The sequence below is a fragment of the Echiichthys vipera genome, assembly GCF_963691815.1.
Source record: "Echiichthys vipera genome assembly, chromosome: 19".
NCBI classification, from domain to species: domain Eukaryota; kingdom Metazoa; phylum Chordata; class Actinopteri; order Perciformes; family Trachinidae; genus Echiichthys; species Echiichthys vipera.
The window spans coordinates 2,608,435-2,626,968 of NC_139844.1; the positions used below are offsets into that span (position 1 = coordinate 2,608,435).

Below are 18,534 nucleotides of genomic sequence, written 5' to 3' on the forward strand. Positions count from 1 at the left end.
TCCTAGGAATCACCCTAGTAGTAGTACTCCCGCTGTTACTTCTCCATGATTACAAAACCCAGTTGCAATCTAACAGTACCGTCCCCACTAAAGCCCCAAGTAATGTGACTCATGCCAAGAATCGTACGACCCGTTCAACGTCAGAAAGTGAACAGAACTCCGCCCCCTGCAGTCAACCACAGGCTCACAAAAGCATGACACAATTCTGTCCATATCTCAATCACATAACTACGTTTGGCGTACAACTCAGCACACTGTATGGGAAAACGGGGAAGTGGGGCTCGACAAACGCAGGTCAATATCATCCCAGTGGCTGGTACTTAACTAATGATCTCAAGAATACGGGGTGGGGAACATGCTTCGCAGACGATGGGAGAGTGGGGTGTAAGCCCAGCACCACTAGTGCAAAAGAGGCGAAGAAAATAATTACAATGCGGGTCACAGGGTCAGGGGCCAGACACACCCTTAAATTGACATTCAATCTAACCGGAGTAAATCAACATAACGGGTGGGATCTCCTGTTTTGGGCCTACTACAAATCAAGCAAAGACCCCTCCTTTCAGATTAAGGTTAAACCACAGATGAGGAACACCACTGCTCGGAGGAATAGCCAGCTTTTGGTTAACCAGGCCGCTACCGAAAGGGGGGAGGTCAAAGTAATAGTATGGGGTGACCAAGATGATACAGATTTTGATTTCTTTGTTGCCACGGGGATTTCTGGTAAAGGTAACAACTGGCTAATGTTAGCTCAACAGGCAGCAGTGGGAGCAAGCACGAGTTGCTTGGTGTGTATGGGACCTAGACCTCTTTTACACATTGTACCAGCCACAATAAACGCCACTTGTATGATTAACCTTATGACACAAGACAATCCGACTCAGAACTGCTCCAGATTTGATAAAGTGTACCCACTGACTCCCCCGACACAAAGGAAGCCGTTGTTTTCTACTATAATACCACCAATGAATTACACATGCATTAATTTCACAGGAAGTGTACCGCTATCAACATTTAATATCTCCCTATGTCAGACGGTCATTCTGTATAACAAAAGTCAAAACATACTGTCTAGAGCCGACATCTGGTGGTACTGTGGGGACAGGAGACTGTATGATATCTTCCCGGAAAACCAAATGGCCGTTTGTGCTCTAGTGTCCCTTATCCTTCCGGTTAAAGTAATTCCCATGGACGGTACTGACATTAGTAAGGCAGTGGAGCTGTCAGGTGTATCATTGGTCAGGAAAAGACGTGACTGGAAACAGGAACCAGACCCTACGTATATTGATGCTATTGGTGTCCCTAGGGGCGTTCCGGATCAATATAAGTTAGCAGATCAGGTAGGAGCTGGGTTTGAGAACATACCAGTGATAGCTGCAATATTCCCGATCACTCCCAATAAGAATGTTGACAGGATCAATTACGTACATTACAATGTGCAGAGATTAAGTAATTGGACACAGGAAGGTTTTGATGCAGTGAAAGATCAGCTGAGTGCAACTTCCATGATGTCCTTCCAGACTCGCATTGCAGTAGACATGTTGTTGGCAGAGAGGGGGGGCGTTTGCTCTATTTTTGGTGATCAGTGTTGTACATTCATCCCCAATAATACAGCGGCAGATGGTAGTTTGACAAAAGCCATAGAAGGTCTCAGAGTATTGAACAAAAAGATGAAAGAGCACTCAGGTGTGGACACAAGCATGTGGGACAGCTGGATGGGTGTTTTTGGAAAGTACAAAGCCCTTGTGTCCTCAGTATTGGTGTCAATTGCTGTGTTTGCAGCTATTTTGACCTTGTGTGGCTGTTGTTGCATTCCATTCCTTCGCTCAATGACTGAAAGGATTCTCGAAACGGCTATAAAAAAGGAAGGGCCCAAGTATCAAATGTTAGCCACAACAGACACAGACCCTAGCAATGAGATAGTCCCATTGTCTGACCTGCCAAGAAGAAATGATCACTCTAGTGAGTGATCAACAGGGGGAATTGAAGAATTAAAAATCTTGTGTTAGTGTGTGTATTAGTAATGATTAATAAGAGTGTGATAATCAATGATTCAATTAATAATCATATGTTAGCGTGTGTATTAGTAATGATTAATAAGAATGTGATAAGTGTGATTATTAGGTATGATCATTTAAAGTGTGATAGTGATTAGTTCAAGCTCAAACTTTTCTGTTCCCAGCATAGCACATAAACTTTTGATTCAATCTGTATCTGCTTTCTCTGCACAGGAACAAGTCAAGGTCACAAAGACAAAGAACTAGTCAGCGCTCGAACAGGCATCTGGCAGATAGCGTAAGAGTTAGGAGAATTGCTGTCCGTGTTTTGTTTCCTTCACAGATAAAGAAGAAGACTCCTGTGGACACAGAGGGAACCCCTACGCCTGGGAGTCGAGATGGAGGTGTCCTGACGGCTGTTTCAAAAATACACACATGCTCGCACAAGCGCACACATAACCACGCCTTTGTAACAAGTTTATATGCTGGAGTTTTTAGAATAGATATCAGAACTTCTTGCCTCTGATCACGGGTACTGTGTGCTCACAGTCACTCTAGATAGAGAATAGAACATTTCTCCAGACGTCTGTATCATCCGATGTCCTTCTGCTAATAAATGCCTGCTGGCGCACTAAACTACCAACGACTCTGCTGACTCCAGAAAGCCTCCTGTAGAATTTGAATTACGCAATATTAAACTCTGTTAGGTCCTTTTGATTGGTGTGAAATTCTGAAAAGTATTGTGTAAAATTCCTACAACATTTATCGAGTGGTAGTTTTTGCGATTGATGAATGCGTAATCATTCATGGATGGTGCCTTCAGACGCACATGAGTACAATCAATTGCTCCAACCACAATTTTTATTTATTTTTATTCGTTTTAAGAATCCGTTTTGATCTGTTTTTAATTTGTGACTGCTTATGCTTAATGACAGCTGAGGTTTGTTAATTATTTTCAGCCAGATTTTGCTGTGCTGCACCGCAAATACACAGGCTCAAATTTGCGTACACGATCTCAGACCAGACGTGAGATTTGATTGTAGCTCCCGCTCACATCCAAATTGATAAATGCCGACGTTTGCCAGGAAATGGTCGTACGCACGTTTTTCTGCCGTACGTTTGTTTGATAAATGAGGGCCAATGTGTGTACAGTGAGCAACGTTTTCCCTTATTTTCATTAATTGTGTTACTTTTAAGAAAGATGCTACTAATAAATCAGCCCATGTTCAGAATTATAAGCTTTTCAGAATCCGAATCAGAAATACTTAATAATACCAGGGGGAAATTGCTAGTCAAAATATCTTACCTTACAAATATGAAAATTAGACAGGGCCACACTTTCTTATGGAGTAGATTTAACTGTATGGACAATTTCCAGTGAAGTATTCTTTACACAGTCTGTGCATCTGTAGCTCAGAGGCAGGGCGGGTTGTTATCTGTTCGAGAGATCGATGGTTCGGTCCCCAGCTCCTCCGGTCCACGTTCTGAAGTGTCCTTGGGCAAGGCACTGATTTGTGCTGTGTGAATGTGGTGTGAATGATTAAATTAGATGGTATGTAGATGTCCACTGTCTCAGTGTGACTGGGTGACTTTGACAAATAGTGTGAAAGTGCCTTGAGTAGTTATATAAGTACAGTTATATAAGCTATATAAGTACAGGTCAATTTACCATTTTACCCATCTTTACGTTTCATATGTGAACCCGACAGGTGTTCTTACCATAGACCTTTTAAGTATGGGCGTAGCTACTGGGACTGAAAAGTGAAGCCAGTGCGAAAGTACCTTAAACCTGCATTCTTTCCCATGTCCAGCAGGGACATCTTATAACATCAGTCGATGTTCTTTCATAAATCATGGTCCCATTTAGACTAAGATAGCCAATAAAGCAGAGGATGCTTAGGAGTGGGGCTACACAATGAGCTGTCAATATGATAGAGGCTTAGCAATGGGTATCCACAGCACTGTGGACATTAAAATGAAATTCTGGTGTAAAATCCTCCCAGGCTCTTTTTAGGCAAATACACTCATTAAAAAAGCCATTGAGACAGTTTTTTTAATGCACGAACAACCAACAAAGAAATCCGGGACAGTCGCTAACAGCCAAATGCTGCTAACACGGATTAGCTTGGGGCGGCGAGTTGACCGCATTAAAACAAATTTTTTAACCACTAACACTGCTCCAAATAACACCAAACCTCTGCAGTAGCATGATAATAGTCCTGACACATTAACCGAAGCACCAACAACGTAGTTAGTGAAGACGGAGTTTATTAAAAGAGTGTTTTGAAAGACTTACCAACTCGACCGGTACCAGCTCCTCTCATAGTAAAGTCCATTCAAGTCAATAACAAATACAATCAAAAGAAAGGTGCCCATTGAGGATTAATTCCAGCAAAACACGTTAACATTTTGGTTTGATAGTTTGGTGAAATATCTTTCTATCAAGAGTTGTTTTTAGTGCCTGTTTTACTTTTAGTTTTAGTTTAGTATTTGTGTCAAGCTGTCATTTTATTTTTTATTAGTTTTAGTCACGGTTATATTCTTTTTAGTCTAGTCAAGTTTCAGTCGACTAAAAGTCTGGGGATTTTAGTCTTATTTTAGTCAGAATTGTCCATGACTATTTTTGTCTAGTTTTAGTTGACGAAATCTTACGACATTTTAGTCTAGTTTTAATCAAAGAAAATTGTATATTAGTCTCTTTTTAATAATGCAATTATATTTAATCAATATAATAAAAGTACCTAGTAGTATTGACAAAACCAACATTTTCTTTTAGCTGAACCCATGCAAATATCTTTTGTTTACAAAAGACTACTAGAATAAATTATTCAAAATCATGTTGATGCCAAATTCAGTTCAGTGTGATTGCTCTGTGAATAACAAAACTAGTGAAAGTATTTGGCCAACAAGGGATGCTTAGTACACTTATAGAGTGAGTCAGTCAGGTAGGAACTAAAAATTAACTTTACACTCTCACACGTTAACCCACGTTACACTCTCTCACAAACAAATATACACACACATTTGTTCTCAGCTCCAGTGGCTAACGTCTAAAGCTAGCGTTAAAATCCGACACATTAACCGTAGCCTCATTAGTTGGCATGTCGCATGAGCTTTCTAAAACAGAAAGTATCGTTACGTTTATGTCTTGACTTACATAAATTTCATTATGGAATGCCCTGAGATGTCTCTTAAGATTTGTGTTGTTTTTTCCTGTGATTTTGTGGTCGAATTTCTCCCTTTGTTTTTCCACAATACATTCCGTTTTCTATTCCACGTCTATGTAATGAAAGTGTTTCTTCTTTTTCTCCCAAAGACGACCCCCGGCTGGCCGGCCATCTATCCCTTTCTTGGTGTCAGACTTTGTTCTTACTTTTCTTTCTTAGTTGTCATTAACGCTAATCCACAGCAGCTGCATCTTCAGAATCGAATTAATGCCGCATGTGGGGATTGAGGAAGTGACTTCGCCCAGACGCGAGACAGCTGCAAAATAATAATAATAATAACGTGACTAAAAAAATGTTATTTCGCCTCGTTTTGGTCAACGAAAATGAAGAGACATTTTAGCATAGGTTTTATTTTGTAAACCACATTTAGTCTTGTTTTTATTCGTCAACAACATTGCATTATATATTTATTTCTAGTTATCGTCACATGACCAGCATTTATGTTTCATCTCGTCTAGTTTTCCTGACGTGATAAAGGTTCGTTGACGACAACACTACTTCTATCCGCACTCTTCATTCTTCAAGCATGCCTTCTTTGGGTAAGAAGCTCTGCTAGGAATTATTAAGTCGTCCTTTCCCAAATGTTTGCTGCAGACACGGTAATCCCTCTGACTAAGTGTCTCCATTGGCGTCTCAGTGTCCAGATTCAAAATAATAAGCCACTGGTTTTATCAGAGCAGGTCATCGTACCGCAATGGCAGCCTATGGAAAGTTTCTGGGTTGGAAGCTTTCATTTTTGTTTCACAGCCGGTAAAGATACAAACACAAACCATTCTGTCTCTCTTCACTTCAAGTTGCAGGCTAGTCTTGTTTACCTGTGCCTGCACTCACTGTGCATCTTTCTCAACACCCTGACCTCTGACCTCTCGCGTAATGTTTCGGTGCTGCAGAGAAAGCTGTGTGGGAATTTTCCCAAACTTTTTTCCCTCTATTATTACCTTATATTTCACCAAACTATCAAACTACATCATTTATGTGTTTTGCTGGAATAAATCCTCAATGGGCTCCTTCCCTTTGAATTGTATTTGTTATTGACTTGAATGAACTTTACTATGAGAGGAGCTGGTACTGGTCGAGTTGGTAAGTCTTTCAAAACACTCTTTTAATAAACTCTGGGTTCACTAAATACATTGCTGGTACTTCGGTTAATGTGTCAGGACTCTTCTCATGCTACTGCAGAGGTTTGGTGTTATTTGGAGCAGTGTTAGTGGTTAAAAAAGCCATTTTAATGCGTTCAAATCGCTGCCCCGAGCTAATCCGTATTAGCAGCATTTTTCCGTTAGTTGTTTGTGCACAAAAAAAATTGTCTCGGTGGCTTCTTCAATAAGTGTATTTGCCTAAAAAGAGCCTGGGATGATGTTACACCGGAATTTAAGGTTAAAATAGCTTGTTTTTGGGTGTTGCCTGTGTTAAAGTCATATGACTTTGACCATCTCAAAGTGTGTTTTCACTTCATTAAAGTTAATTGTTAAGTTTTACCGCCTAAAATGTATTGTTTAGTATTTGGTGGTTGCACCTTGCTAACTAAGCTAGTTAGTTAGTGCTGGGGGAGGTCTAACCCACCAGCAAAACTCCTGGCTCCAAAAAAACAAGATGGCAACAGTCAAATGCCACACTCCTGGCTTCAAAATGGCAGTCCACAATCCAATGGGTGATTTCAAGGTGGCTACAACTAATATTTTTACAGTCTGTGTTTTCTTATGAATGGCTTAGAACAGATATATAAATTCACGAGTTACACCTTATAAACACTTTGTAAAGGATGCCTCATTAGAAAATGGTACCCTAAATTTTGAGGCATCAGACCAGACACCCATCAGTAAGATGGTTTTTAACCTGGAAGTCTGACTATAATGCTCATGAACTAAAACTAGACTAAAATATTCACAAGGTTTTTGATAGAGCCAAATAAAGACTAGTCAGTTAAGTGTTTTACATGGAGACGAAATGTCCATAGTTTTCATGGACTAAAAAACTGACATTTAAGCAAGATGAAGTGCTGAAATGATAAAAAAAAAACACTGCAAAGAACACCCAGAACTTCTATAGAGATTGTATTATATTTCCAAAAATATATGTACAGTCTATTACAAAGGTTACAAAGAAAAATGAATTGTCTATGTAACAAGAAATTGTCTAATTAAATGATATTACAGTTCTGCTGCTGGGGAAAATACTTTTGACCAGTAAATATTCTCAATATTCATCACAGAAAAATAAATAATAAATTGACAATTTGTATTACTGTACAACAAACTAAAATGCAAAATCAAAACAAAGTCGAAGTAAAGATGGAGATCCTATCAGCTGTCTTTGGTCCTAAATGAAAAATTATGTACAACTGAAATCTTGTGGGTGACAATAATTCATCTGCGAGATAGAAAAATATAGTGCATTTTCAATGTATTCAGAGCTCTCTACTGAGTAATATGTGTAAAAAAAACAATATAAATAAAATGTACAAGTTTTACAATTAGAACATATACAAAGATTCCCTCAAATCTCGTCTCGCCGACACAATCGACAGTGCTGCACTCTTTGGAATTATGCACTACTTCGCCAAAGCGGTGAAACTAATTTCCAACTGCTGAATCTACAAGATTTGAAAAATAACTTCATACTCTGCAATTCCTGATTCTAACCAACCCTCTACATCCTGCAGGTCTCTTTTGTTTTTGCCTTTTTTACATTTTGTATTATTTTTGTGTTTTTGCTGAAATAGGGCCACAACAAAACCTTTCTTATCCAGAGTTGAGCAACCTGAAGTTTAAAACGTGAAAAAGCGGAACCAGACAGTGAAGTGACTTCTGTCGGTGAAGGTGAAAGGTGATTTGGACGTTAAGTTGATTGTATTCTAGCCTTAATCTCAGTTTGGCTCAAACTGCTGTTTAACCAGCACAGGGAAAAGGGGACAGAAGCATTCTACCCTGGGGTGTGAGGGGCCTCCAGGGGCCTGGTTTTAAAAATCAGAGCAGGGAGTGGGGGTGGAAGAGAGGGAGCCTGTGAACTGGGGAGTTTTTTGCTGACTGAATGACTTTATGCCGGTATTCGATTCAAAGGTTTGGCCAAGGCCCAATTGCTGAGCTCTGCTGTATGTATAAAAGGGAGGGTGTGTGTGACAGGGGCTCAGAGCTGGTCAGGGATAATTCCTGGTGTCTCCTCACAAAGGTGAGTTCCACAGTGAAAATGGATCGGAGCACACATCCACACTGGTATCAAACGCTGAATCATTCTGAAAGCCCAGTTAACATGTTAAAAGGATGTTATGATCTCTGTCCTGAAGAAGCTTCTGGACAACAGGGCCTGTATTCCCAAAACATTGCATCTTCCCACCAGGAGGATTCAAATAGCACTAAAAGTTCCTCACTAATGCCGCAATTAATGCGTTTGGGGCGTTTGGCGCGATGGTCCAAATATGATCAAGCAGCACGTTACTCACTATTCTTGTGACTTAAGAGTGTCCTCTTCAAACCTTTTACTAAGGAACTGGGAGAAGTCTGGAGCTAAGAGAAAGGACTGGGTTGACCCTGTTGCTATGGGTGATGTCATGTTTCATCAGGTATGTTTCCAAATCCAAAAGAGTTTAAAATCAAATGATTGAAGATGAAACAAAGAGTCATATCAGCAGCTGGTCCAGTATATGTGCAGCTGTCAGCCTCTCTTGGTTAGTCTGCTGAGTCTCAACTGGTTAGACCTCTGGTTTCTGTCATACAGCCAAACTCAACAGTTAGTAGTCATTTACTTTTCTTTTCTTTTCTGTTTTTGTTGACAGACGATGGAACAAGTATAAAATATTATCTCATTCTTTTGTCATTATGGCATTTTTATGCAACTTTGCAAATGATATCTAGAGTTGAAATAATTAGTTGATAAATAAATCAACTGAAAATCTATAACTAACCATTTAAATCATCCTTTAGGCAAAAGTGCCAAACATTCACAGATCATGACGTGAATGTGAATGTTTGGAGTCCTTTATTGAATATCTCTGGATTTGGGACAGTTAGTTGGACAAGATGTAAACTGAGCTTTGAGAAAATGTTACAGGTACTTTTCTCTATCTTATAGACCAAATGGATGAACTGGCAAGATAACTGGCAGAGTAACTGATAATAAAAATACCTGTTAGTAGCATCCCAAATCAAGTTTTGTTTTTATAATCGCAAGGTTGTCAAGTAAAATAAACAGGATTTAGAGAACACCTGTATTGTGTAATCAATTACATTAACATTTGAAATCAATAATCACAGAGAGTGTCCAGTCCAGACGTCCAGACGGTATGTGCTGACAAACGTATGTGCACGTCTGTCTTTGCAGCCGTGCATGTCTGCTGTCCACGTCCATTTAAGCTTATAGCTACGCCTGTACAGGTCTGACTTTGCTATCCACCCTGGAGACCCTTTTCTAACGGCTCCACACCAGATTGGAGAAACAGAGAGAAAAGGCTGTGTTTTCAAATGAAGCTGGCATAATGTGGGTGCCGTTTAAGGGATAATGGAGAAAATGAAGAAATCTAATAATGATTTTATTCTTTGTCAGTGAGCTCAGGGTCGATGATTCATCATGTGGTTATGCTTTTTCTATGCATTTGAGATGAGAACAGTCAATAGCAACAACTGTAGCTTTGAAAATATAGATTTCTCTCAGGTTGGAGAAGCAGTAGAAGATATGGTTGTTTAGGTTTTCCTTAATGAACACCACTCCTCTTTACATGAGGAGCTGAATAACTTCACAGCTGAATAACTGCATTTTCTGTATGAAAACATACTCAACATGGAAACTTTCTCCTTTTCTTTGCATTTGAAGTGGAGACAGATGGCACCAAATAGGTCTATTGGCTTTCAGCACATCTTCTGCAAAGCCCCCTCATTTCTGTTCTCCATACAAATCCATGTGGAAAAGAGGAGCAATCTTAATAGACACTTTAATGCATGTTCCGTCATATCTAAGCCTGTGACGGAGGAGCTGCGGAAACGCATGAATAAACCAGGGAGCTGCATGGCTGCCTACGGAGCTTGGGCGGTGGTATTTAACAGCACCATCAGCGTCGGACTCAAGCTCCATCGTTTGGTCCTGCTTTTTCAGACCCAAACCCTTTGATTTCTGGATGGTGCATTGGTGTTGGAAGATGACGTCAACATGGCTAACTGACACCTTTCTAGTGTTTGGAATGGTGCCTCTTTCATTCCCCCACTCAATTCAACATTCCCATACCATGTTAGATTTACATCAAACACTTAGCATATAATAGTGGCAAAAAAAACACATGATTATTTCATTTGATGACTTGCCACGGCAGTTTTCCGAGCACTTTTCAAACTGTTTTTTTTAGGTCAAAGAGGTACATTCCTTTTCTTTCCGGCATCGTCTAAATCTGTCCAAAGGGTTTGTCTCAGCACAGCACACACATGCGATTAAACCTAGCACCTAAAAATCTCAGCTGAGGACCATTTGTACCTGGTAATTATTGCTCTGTTTAGTGCGTCTCTTCTTTGCTGACTTTGTTACTCGTGGCATTAAACTGTGTCTGTGCACTTGATTTCACCAGTTCATGTTCCAGATTAGAAGACATCACACTACAAGGAAAACAAAAAAAATAGGGAGCTTGTCCACCCTTTAAATGAACGCAGAAAGCATTGCCATTGAAGTGCCTAAAATATTGGCAATACTATACAATAATCTAAAACATTTTAAGGCAGTATTATGTCTACACCGTTCTTGGATCCACTCTTGAAAATTGTATTTGCAGCTGAACAATGCACCAAAACAAACACCATGTGCAACATTTTAGGCAAAATGATGGCAAAACAATTTGCGGCAGCTTCAATTTCAATAAAACCTTTCAACAGTGCTGCAAAAGTCTGCTCAGTAACCATGTTGTGTTTCCTGCAGTGAACAATAAGACAAAGGATATTGCTACTCTGATATAAAAGGCTGTTGATTTGAAGAACAATTTGCCTCCTCAGTGTTGCACTCTTATTCCTTAATTTAAAAAATTGTTTGGAAAGGTTGAAACCACGTCAAAAACCCACTACTGTAGGCTGCAAACAAGCGTGTGAGGATTTTCACTTCACATGAAGTAAAACAATGCACACAGTCCAGCATGTGTCAGCACAAAACGTACCTTTGAATCTGCACCTAAAAAGTTCCGTCTGCTTTTGGATAAAAGAGAGTTTACCCTGTTGTAAAGTCCAAATGGAAGAGAAAAAACTGCCACATGGACCGTAACATGTCACCGTGGCAGACAGAAGGAAAATTAACACATTAGAAAAAGGGAACAAGTTAAACCACCGCAAGTAGACAAGTTGGGTTTTTTTGTTCTTTTTAAAGGAAATCCATAGCTAAGGTGTGCACTTGAATCATTCATTAAGTTAAAGAAACAGAAAGTCCTTTCCAATGCACCATTTGATATGTGATTGAGTTCTTCTCAGCGCTTCTAAAAAAAAGAAAAGAAAGTAATCTTGTCCAGGTAGTTTCTTTTTTTGCCCTTTTCCTCTCTTTAGTGCCCTTTGAAGAGGCGGACCTCAATCCTTCACTGAGGAACAAAGGAATGATTTCACTCCAGACACAGCCGGAAGAGTCAGACATGACAGATGTCCGTTTACTCTGACGATTGTCCCGGTTACGTCCCAGGCACTGCTCCAGAGAAGTTACGTTTTTGTTTTCGCCCTGTCCGGCACGGCCCGTCAAAGTTCATCACACCTGGACGCCCGTGCCGTGGAGATGCAGCATCTGGGCTCTCATAGTCTGTATGCTGCTCATGATCTTTTTCTGGTGGCCCACCAGCGTGATCCCCAAGCTCATCACATCCCTGGAAGACAGGACAACACATCCATCAAAGCACCGGACCACAGTCAGAGGCAAAACAAGTGCCATTTACAGTCTCAGCCTTTTCATTATTGCCAGGAAAGGGTACAAAACACACCTAAATACAGAAGGCTTGTTTATGAATATCAATTATATATTTGAACATCAATGTCAAGGATGATGTTGCAAAAAAGTATGATCTGAAGTATTGTTTTTTCTTGGGAAATTTGCTAGTTAGCATTTCATGTGGATGTGGAGACGAATGTTGACATTTGATGTACACTGGGTGTTCTGATTTACAACTCAAGGCCAAGCCCAGTCTGGGCTTGTGCTCATATTTCACTGCTCTCAATGCAATAAATATCAAGAGTTCAAAGAGTTCACACAGTTCATGACACTTCTGATGAGGGGACTCTGCATGAGGACATTTAATATGGAACTGTGAGACATCATAAATAATTTTTTTCCCATACGACAATGGATGTTGACCACAGAACATCAAACTTGGTTTATTCTGTGTGATGGATCATTTATAAGGCTTAACATGCACAAGTGCACAGTAGCTCTCAACTATAGGCTCATTTCTGCTCCCATTTTGTGCGTTAATAGAGACGTACGTTATCATCTCTCTAAAAGTCACTGTCCTCATGCTTTCATGTGTCCTTTACGTTGGAATGGACGTTGAGCAAAACATCCTCTAGAGTTCAGGTTAAAAAGTTACTCCAATAAAGTTTAAGCAAAAAAAGTTGATGACAAAAACAAACATGGCGACAACGGAGTAGATAACGATTCTGTGTCTATTGAGAAGGAGGCAAAATTGCGGGCATCGTTCTAGACGGCGTTGGTCTGTGACACACTAAATACATCCCAGAGTGTGGACGGAGAATTCCAGGCACTGGTTTGACAGATGATAGAAATTGACGACGGAAGTTTTTAAGGATGTTGCTCGGGACTTTGATGACCCACTCGCTACGGCTATTCACGGCACTCTTTGTGTCCATTTCCCGACACTGCCCCCACAATTTCAGGTGGTACTGCAACGTTTGGTCCGTATCTGTACGCATCCGTAAGCTTTCAGGATACGGACAGAAATACGGACGAAATGTATGCAGAGGACGGACAGAAGGCTCTGTCCGTATCCGTATCTAATGTAGAGCATAAACGAGCCTTAACTCTACCTTAAGTGAATTGCAGTCCGCTCCCTGTTGCTAACGCTTGCACAATGCACACTCCATAGCCATGAGCAAGTACTGGTTGAAACAGTGAGACTGGACATAATTGACCGGCATCATCTGGGAATAATGCTGTAAAATTAATTACAATCATATTTACAGTAACGCTTGCTGTTCCCAAATCACTCCATCAGACAATGCCACAAAGCAGCCGACAGCAGATCCATGCTGCGCAGCCGAGACACCGCCAGCTTAGGTTTCGGTGAGCTAACATTAGCAAGCGAGCTAACGTTAACTAAAATTAGCCAGCTAAAACAGCAATATATTTCACGTCAGTGTTTCTCTAGGATTTTGTCAGTACTGGGGACACCTTGTTGTACCACGGATGAACAGCATGTGTGGACTTTGACGGTTCGTTAGTGTACATTAGTGGACTCCATTTAGTTATCACTGTGGGCTTAAGATGAGCTGAAGAGAGGCAAGGGACTCAGGAGCGTGCAAACATCCTTTGGTGTTTCCCTGGAAAATCCGTACGGAATCATTTACATAGAAGTCAGTCTACAGGCTGTTATAGGCAACAAAGAAAGTCTGGGAAAGTTGCATTTTTAGGTAATGTAACAACCTCTTCACCCACTGGCAATAAAACACATATATTCAATCAATATATGTAAAACATTACACACAGGACCTTTAAAAGCTTAACAAGATGAGGAAGAACTATGCCCTTTGAGCTCCTAGACGGCTTTTTTAACATCTGAACCGGTCTTGTGATAGATAGATAGATGGATAGATTTATTTATTTGTTTATTTCCGGCATGTCAGTTAGATAAATCATCATCACACATTATCTTAGTTTACAATTCACATGACCGAAAGGGAAAGCGGGAGAAGCAAAAGCTTATCTAGTCCCGCCCCGGAAGATAGGGAGAGAGAGAGAGAGAAAGAGAGAGAGAGAGAGAGAGAGAGACAGACAGAGAGACAGACAGAGATAGAGAGATATATAATGTAATAAATCAGAAGTAAGGGCCCAGGGCAAGTATTTGAAAATGTTAGGGTGGTAAGTTACATAAACTCATAAACCTCATGGGATGGCAGTCTACCAAAACTCTGCCTGAATGCAAAATGCAACAAAGTAGATCTGTTTATTCAGGATGAGATGGAAGGAAGTGAAGTGTAGGCCAGATCACAGTCTAAATATGACTGGTATTAATGTTCTCTGCTGATACCTAACCACTTGAAGGTTTCATATGTACTTACTCGATTGACATCCTGGCCACAGATTCCAGGGAACTGTAGCCAGCTGCTGTGAAGTTGTCTCTGTATCTCTCCATCTTGATGGCTTCCAGCCACTCTCCCACTGAGCGGAAAGCGGTGAAGTCTGGTGTGCTCTGATCTAACAGTGGACTAATTGGTCTGCGGGATGAGCACAGAATGATGTTTATGTCTTAAAAGGAAAGTTCAGCTGAAAACATAATCAAGCAGGAGACGAGACAAAGCGACAACCAAAGGCATCCAATGGTGCAATAAATTGCAAGAAGCAGAAAAAAATAGCTGATTGGAGGCTTCAATCAATGGGAAATTTACAAACAGATGCAGCATGTCAGCTTTCTGCTCCTGAAAAATATCTTGGTCAATATCTTCTCAATCTGAATACATTTAACACATACTCCGTAGAATAAATAGCTTTTTAACCAGCTGTAACCTCTCAATCTCACCTCGGGACATTATGTTCTGACTGCAAATAGAATTCATCTGACAAACGTCAGAGTGAAGTCTGGAGATCCCGCTGCACTTTAAAGTTCCTGGTACTTTAAAGTGCAGCGGGATCTCCAGACTTCACTCATTACAGAGATTGATTTAAAAGCTCTGCTATTGACCATAAAGCCATGGGAGCAGCTTTGGGGTATCAATCCCCTGGGATTTATCTGTCATCTGTGAACTACAGAAGCTCAATCATCCTCTAATGCACAAAAAAAAAAGTTCAAATTCAAATTGTATGAATCCACATTTTAAAATAATTTGTTTGGCCTTTTATTTCCTCACCGTGTACATGTTCCCACTGGGGTTTTCAATGTGTTAGGGTTCCGGATCATTTTATCAAGGATGCCGACTATCTGATCGAATTTTGGTCGTTCGGCTCTGTCTTTCTGCCAGCAGTCCAACATTAGCTGATGCAGGCCTGGTGGACAGTCCATTGGGGCCGGAAGACGGTAGCCCTCCTCTATTGCCTTTATGACCTGGAGAATGCAAAACAGATGGAGTCATCAGTATTATCATTTAGTATCATTCTAACCCCAAACCCTTTAGAATCCCCTATTAGTACCACCCTAGCCCTAATCGGAACCCCTGGCTTGAATGCTTTAGAATCAGCCTTTAGCATCACCCTTACCTTAAAATGTTTCGAATGAGCCTTTAATATCATCCTAAAGACCCCTATACATGATACACGTTAAAAACGCTTTGTGCCTGCCAATCCACTCATTTCCTATGGAGGAGGCATTAGCGCCCAATGTAGCAGCAGCACCCAATGTAGCAGCAGCAGGCAATGTAGCACAGCGCCCAATGTAGCAGCAGCGCCCAAAGTAGAGGCATGCACCGCTCAGATTTGCCTCTCTGCCGCTGCGCTCACAGTTCAATTCAGTTGAACTTTGACTTAGTTTCCGCTGACCTTTCAAAAGCGCAACCAGTGAGATAGAAGGTTTAAGTGTGATGTCCACGTTTCCTTGGCAACCAGAGAGCAACATCAAGCTGGCTAGAAAGATGGAGGAAGGAGTGTGTCCGAGTTTCCCGAACTTCTTAACAATACATTAAAGTCGTATCACGATCTGGGAAGAAAAAGTAATGTTTGGAGGTTTATAAGCTTCACACCAGGTTTGTTTATAAGTAGTCTGCGCTCAGCCTTGCGGTGATCCAAGCGCAAAAAGCTTATCATGTGAAGGCCCCTTAGCAGTAACCTTTTAGTGCTCATTCCTATCAATTATGGTGACATTTAATTCACTTAAATTCATTCAGTTTGATGCTAAGATCTGTGGACGCAATGTCACCAGTAGACAGAGAAGCCCAGAGGGTAAATTAACATTGAACAACAAAGGGGTGTATGTGTGCGAGTGAGAGTGTGTGTGTGGTTAGTCTAACTACTCACCATGTCCCTACATCTCGGCAGTGAAGTCGTTGAGAAAAATGTTGTAATAAATCATAACTGATATGGTAATGGCCAAAACAAAAGATGTCAGATCCAGCATGTAATAAATAAATGCACTTTCATTCGATGGGCCCCTTAAAACGGTTGTGTGATTTCTACAGCTCAGGCATATCACCAATATGAGACCTCTTCTCTCATGTGCCGGTCCTGATAAAAGGTTATTTATACTTTTATTTTGCCTTTGCTTGATCATTGCTGCTCTCCTCTGGTTGGGCTCAGGAAAACAATCTCCTGTCTTTAGTCATCAGTAACCCGAAAAAGGTCTTTCCCGGTTAAGGGAATAATTTGATTATTGAAGTTTCGCTCATAAACATGAAAGGGGGATGAATGGGAAAATGACGGAGTAACTCTTCCTGCGGTACAGGAGGTGGTGCTCCCCTAACATACAGCTGGTCAGAATAGGGCTTTATTTTACTGTTCACCGTTCATAATCACAACCGGGAAAATGGCTGACTTTTTAACAGAATTACGACAGAGACAGGTCTTCTTGGTAGTGATGCTAGTTGCCATGGCAAAGACCTCCCTCAGTTTAAAGGTAACGTAAAAGGTGTTTATTCTATTTCCGGGTCAAATCCCACTGCTGCTGAGTGGGGAGGGGGAGTGATGTCCCACGGAACACGCGCAGACGAGAAACCCGATATTATTCCAGTTAAGCTGTTTACATGCATAAATACCCCGGTTACTAAAAGAGTTCTCTAGGTCAATGGTATGAGAACTCTGATTTTACCTGGGGTATGGTGTTTACATGGTGTTTGAGAAACTGGAGTATGCCTTTAACCTGAATATAATCGGGTCTATAAACTGCATGTTAACGCACTGAGTAAGTGCTAAATGCTGCAGTTAGGCTTTAACCGGCTCATTAGGAGATGGGATCATATCCATCTTAAGTGTCTTACTGCAAGTTTTATAATTGAGTTTACTGATAACCTTTTAGGCACTACAGGTTACATTGTAGATATTCAGTTTGTCATATGCCATATTGCACACTAATCCGTCTTTTAATGTGTAAACAAAAGGCTATATTTATACAGATCTGGTAAATAATACAAAAGATGTTTCTACAGAGTCTTTAAACCTAATGTAGTGTCACTCTGCATCATGCATGCAGTTAAGCACAGTTCATTAAAAGTCCATGCTGAGAGAACAGTAGGTGCAACAGACACTTTGATAAGAGCCCCTAGCTCCCCTTCCTTATTGTGTGGATAAAGAGCTGTGTACATTTCTGCATATATTCATCAGCTATTTCTGTCAGGGCCGCTCCGACAAGAATGAGTCATGGAGGGAAAAGGTGTCAAAACACTGAAATGGTTGAGAAAAATGCAAATAACATTCTTCCTGCACCCCGGGAGGATGTTTGCTGACATGCTGACAAAGTGCAAACATTTCTGACATTGATGACTGTCAAGTAGCAGAGCGTCAAAACACCACATATGCCAATTTAATGCCTGGCCATCTCGTTTAGCATTTCATTGTTGTTTAGCATTTGATTGTTCAATCAGCATGCCTCTGCTCTGGAGTGCTGGAGAATCTTAATGAAGTTTAGGTCTGATGCTGCGGCTGCTAAACACTGGACACTATATAGGAATCTAAAGGCCCAATCTAACTTTCCATCTACCATCAATCAAATTATGTCAAGTGTCCGATAATAAGGGACAACTTCAAGTGGTCTGGCGCAGTTGGACTCCCTCAGTGGGAGGTGACGGAAAGCAGGTGGCAGCACTCAGAGAACTGCGGGTGAGTGAATCATTATTGCAATTTGTGACATTTGTAAAAAGGAAGTGTGCGACTAAGTAAAGTAAACATTTTGTTTGAGAAAGAGCCAATGTAAAGAGACAGGTCTTATAGTCTACTGAGGCACCTTAAAGATACTTCCTCTGATTGAATAACAGCACCTAATAGAACCCTGAAATCTCCAACTTCCCCTTCCAACTCTACTGAAGTTTCATAGCTTCACCAGTCAACATTCTGGGACATTGATGTTGTGCATATTTTGACTTTTTTTTTTCAGTTGTGAAGTATTGCTGGAGCTAACATATCTCAATTTGACTAGAGATGCACCTATCCGATACCCGGATCAGATATCGGATCCGATATTGACTAATTAGCTAATTTCTTTTTTATTATTATCATAC

At 40.7% G+C, this 18,534-nt stretch overlaps 1 protein-coding gene across 1 annotated transcript in view; it reads right to left on the reverse strand.

The window, feature by feature from the left end:
• Nucleotides 1-7,362: 7,362 nt before the first annotated feature.
• The window catches only part of epha7 (eph receptor A7), a 122,123-nt gene continuing 110,951 nt past the window's right edge, over nucleotides 7,363-18,534 (reverse strand). Inside the window, exons 15-17 of the mRNA XM_083934059.1 lie at nucleotides 15,244-15,437; nucleotides 14,458-14,613; nucleotides 7,363-12,032 (exon numbers count right to left, since the gene is read on the reverse strand). Of these exons, the coding sequence (XP_083790185.1) occupies nucleotides 11,918-12,032; nucleotides 14,458-14,613; nucleotides 15,244-15,437 (465 nt within the window). The 3' untranslated portion in view covers nucleotides 7,363-11,917. The remainder of the gene's footprint in view (nucleotides 12,033-14,457; nucleotides 14,614-15,243; nucleotides 15,438-18,534) is intronic.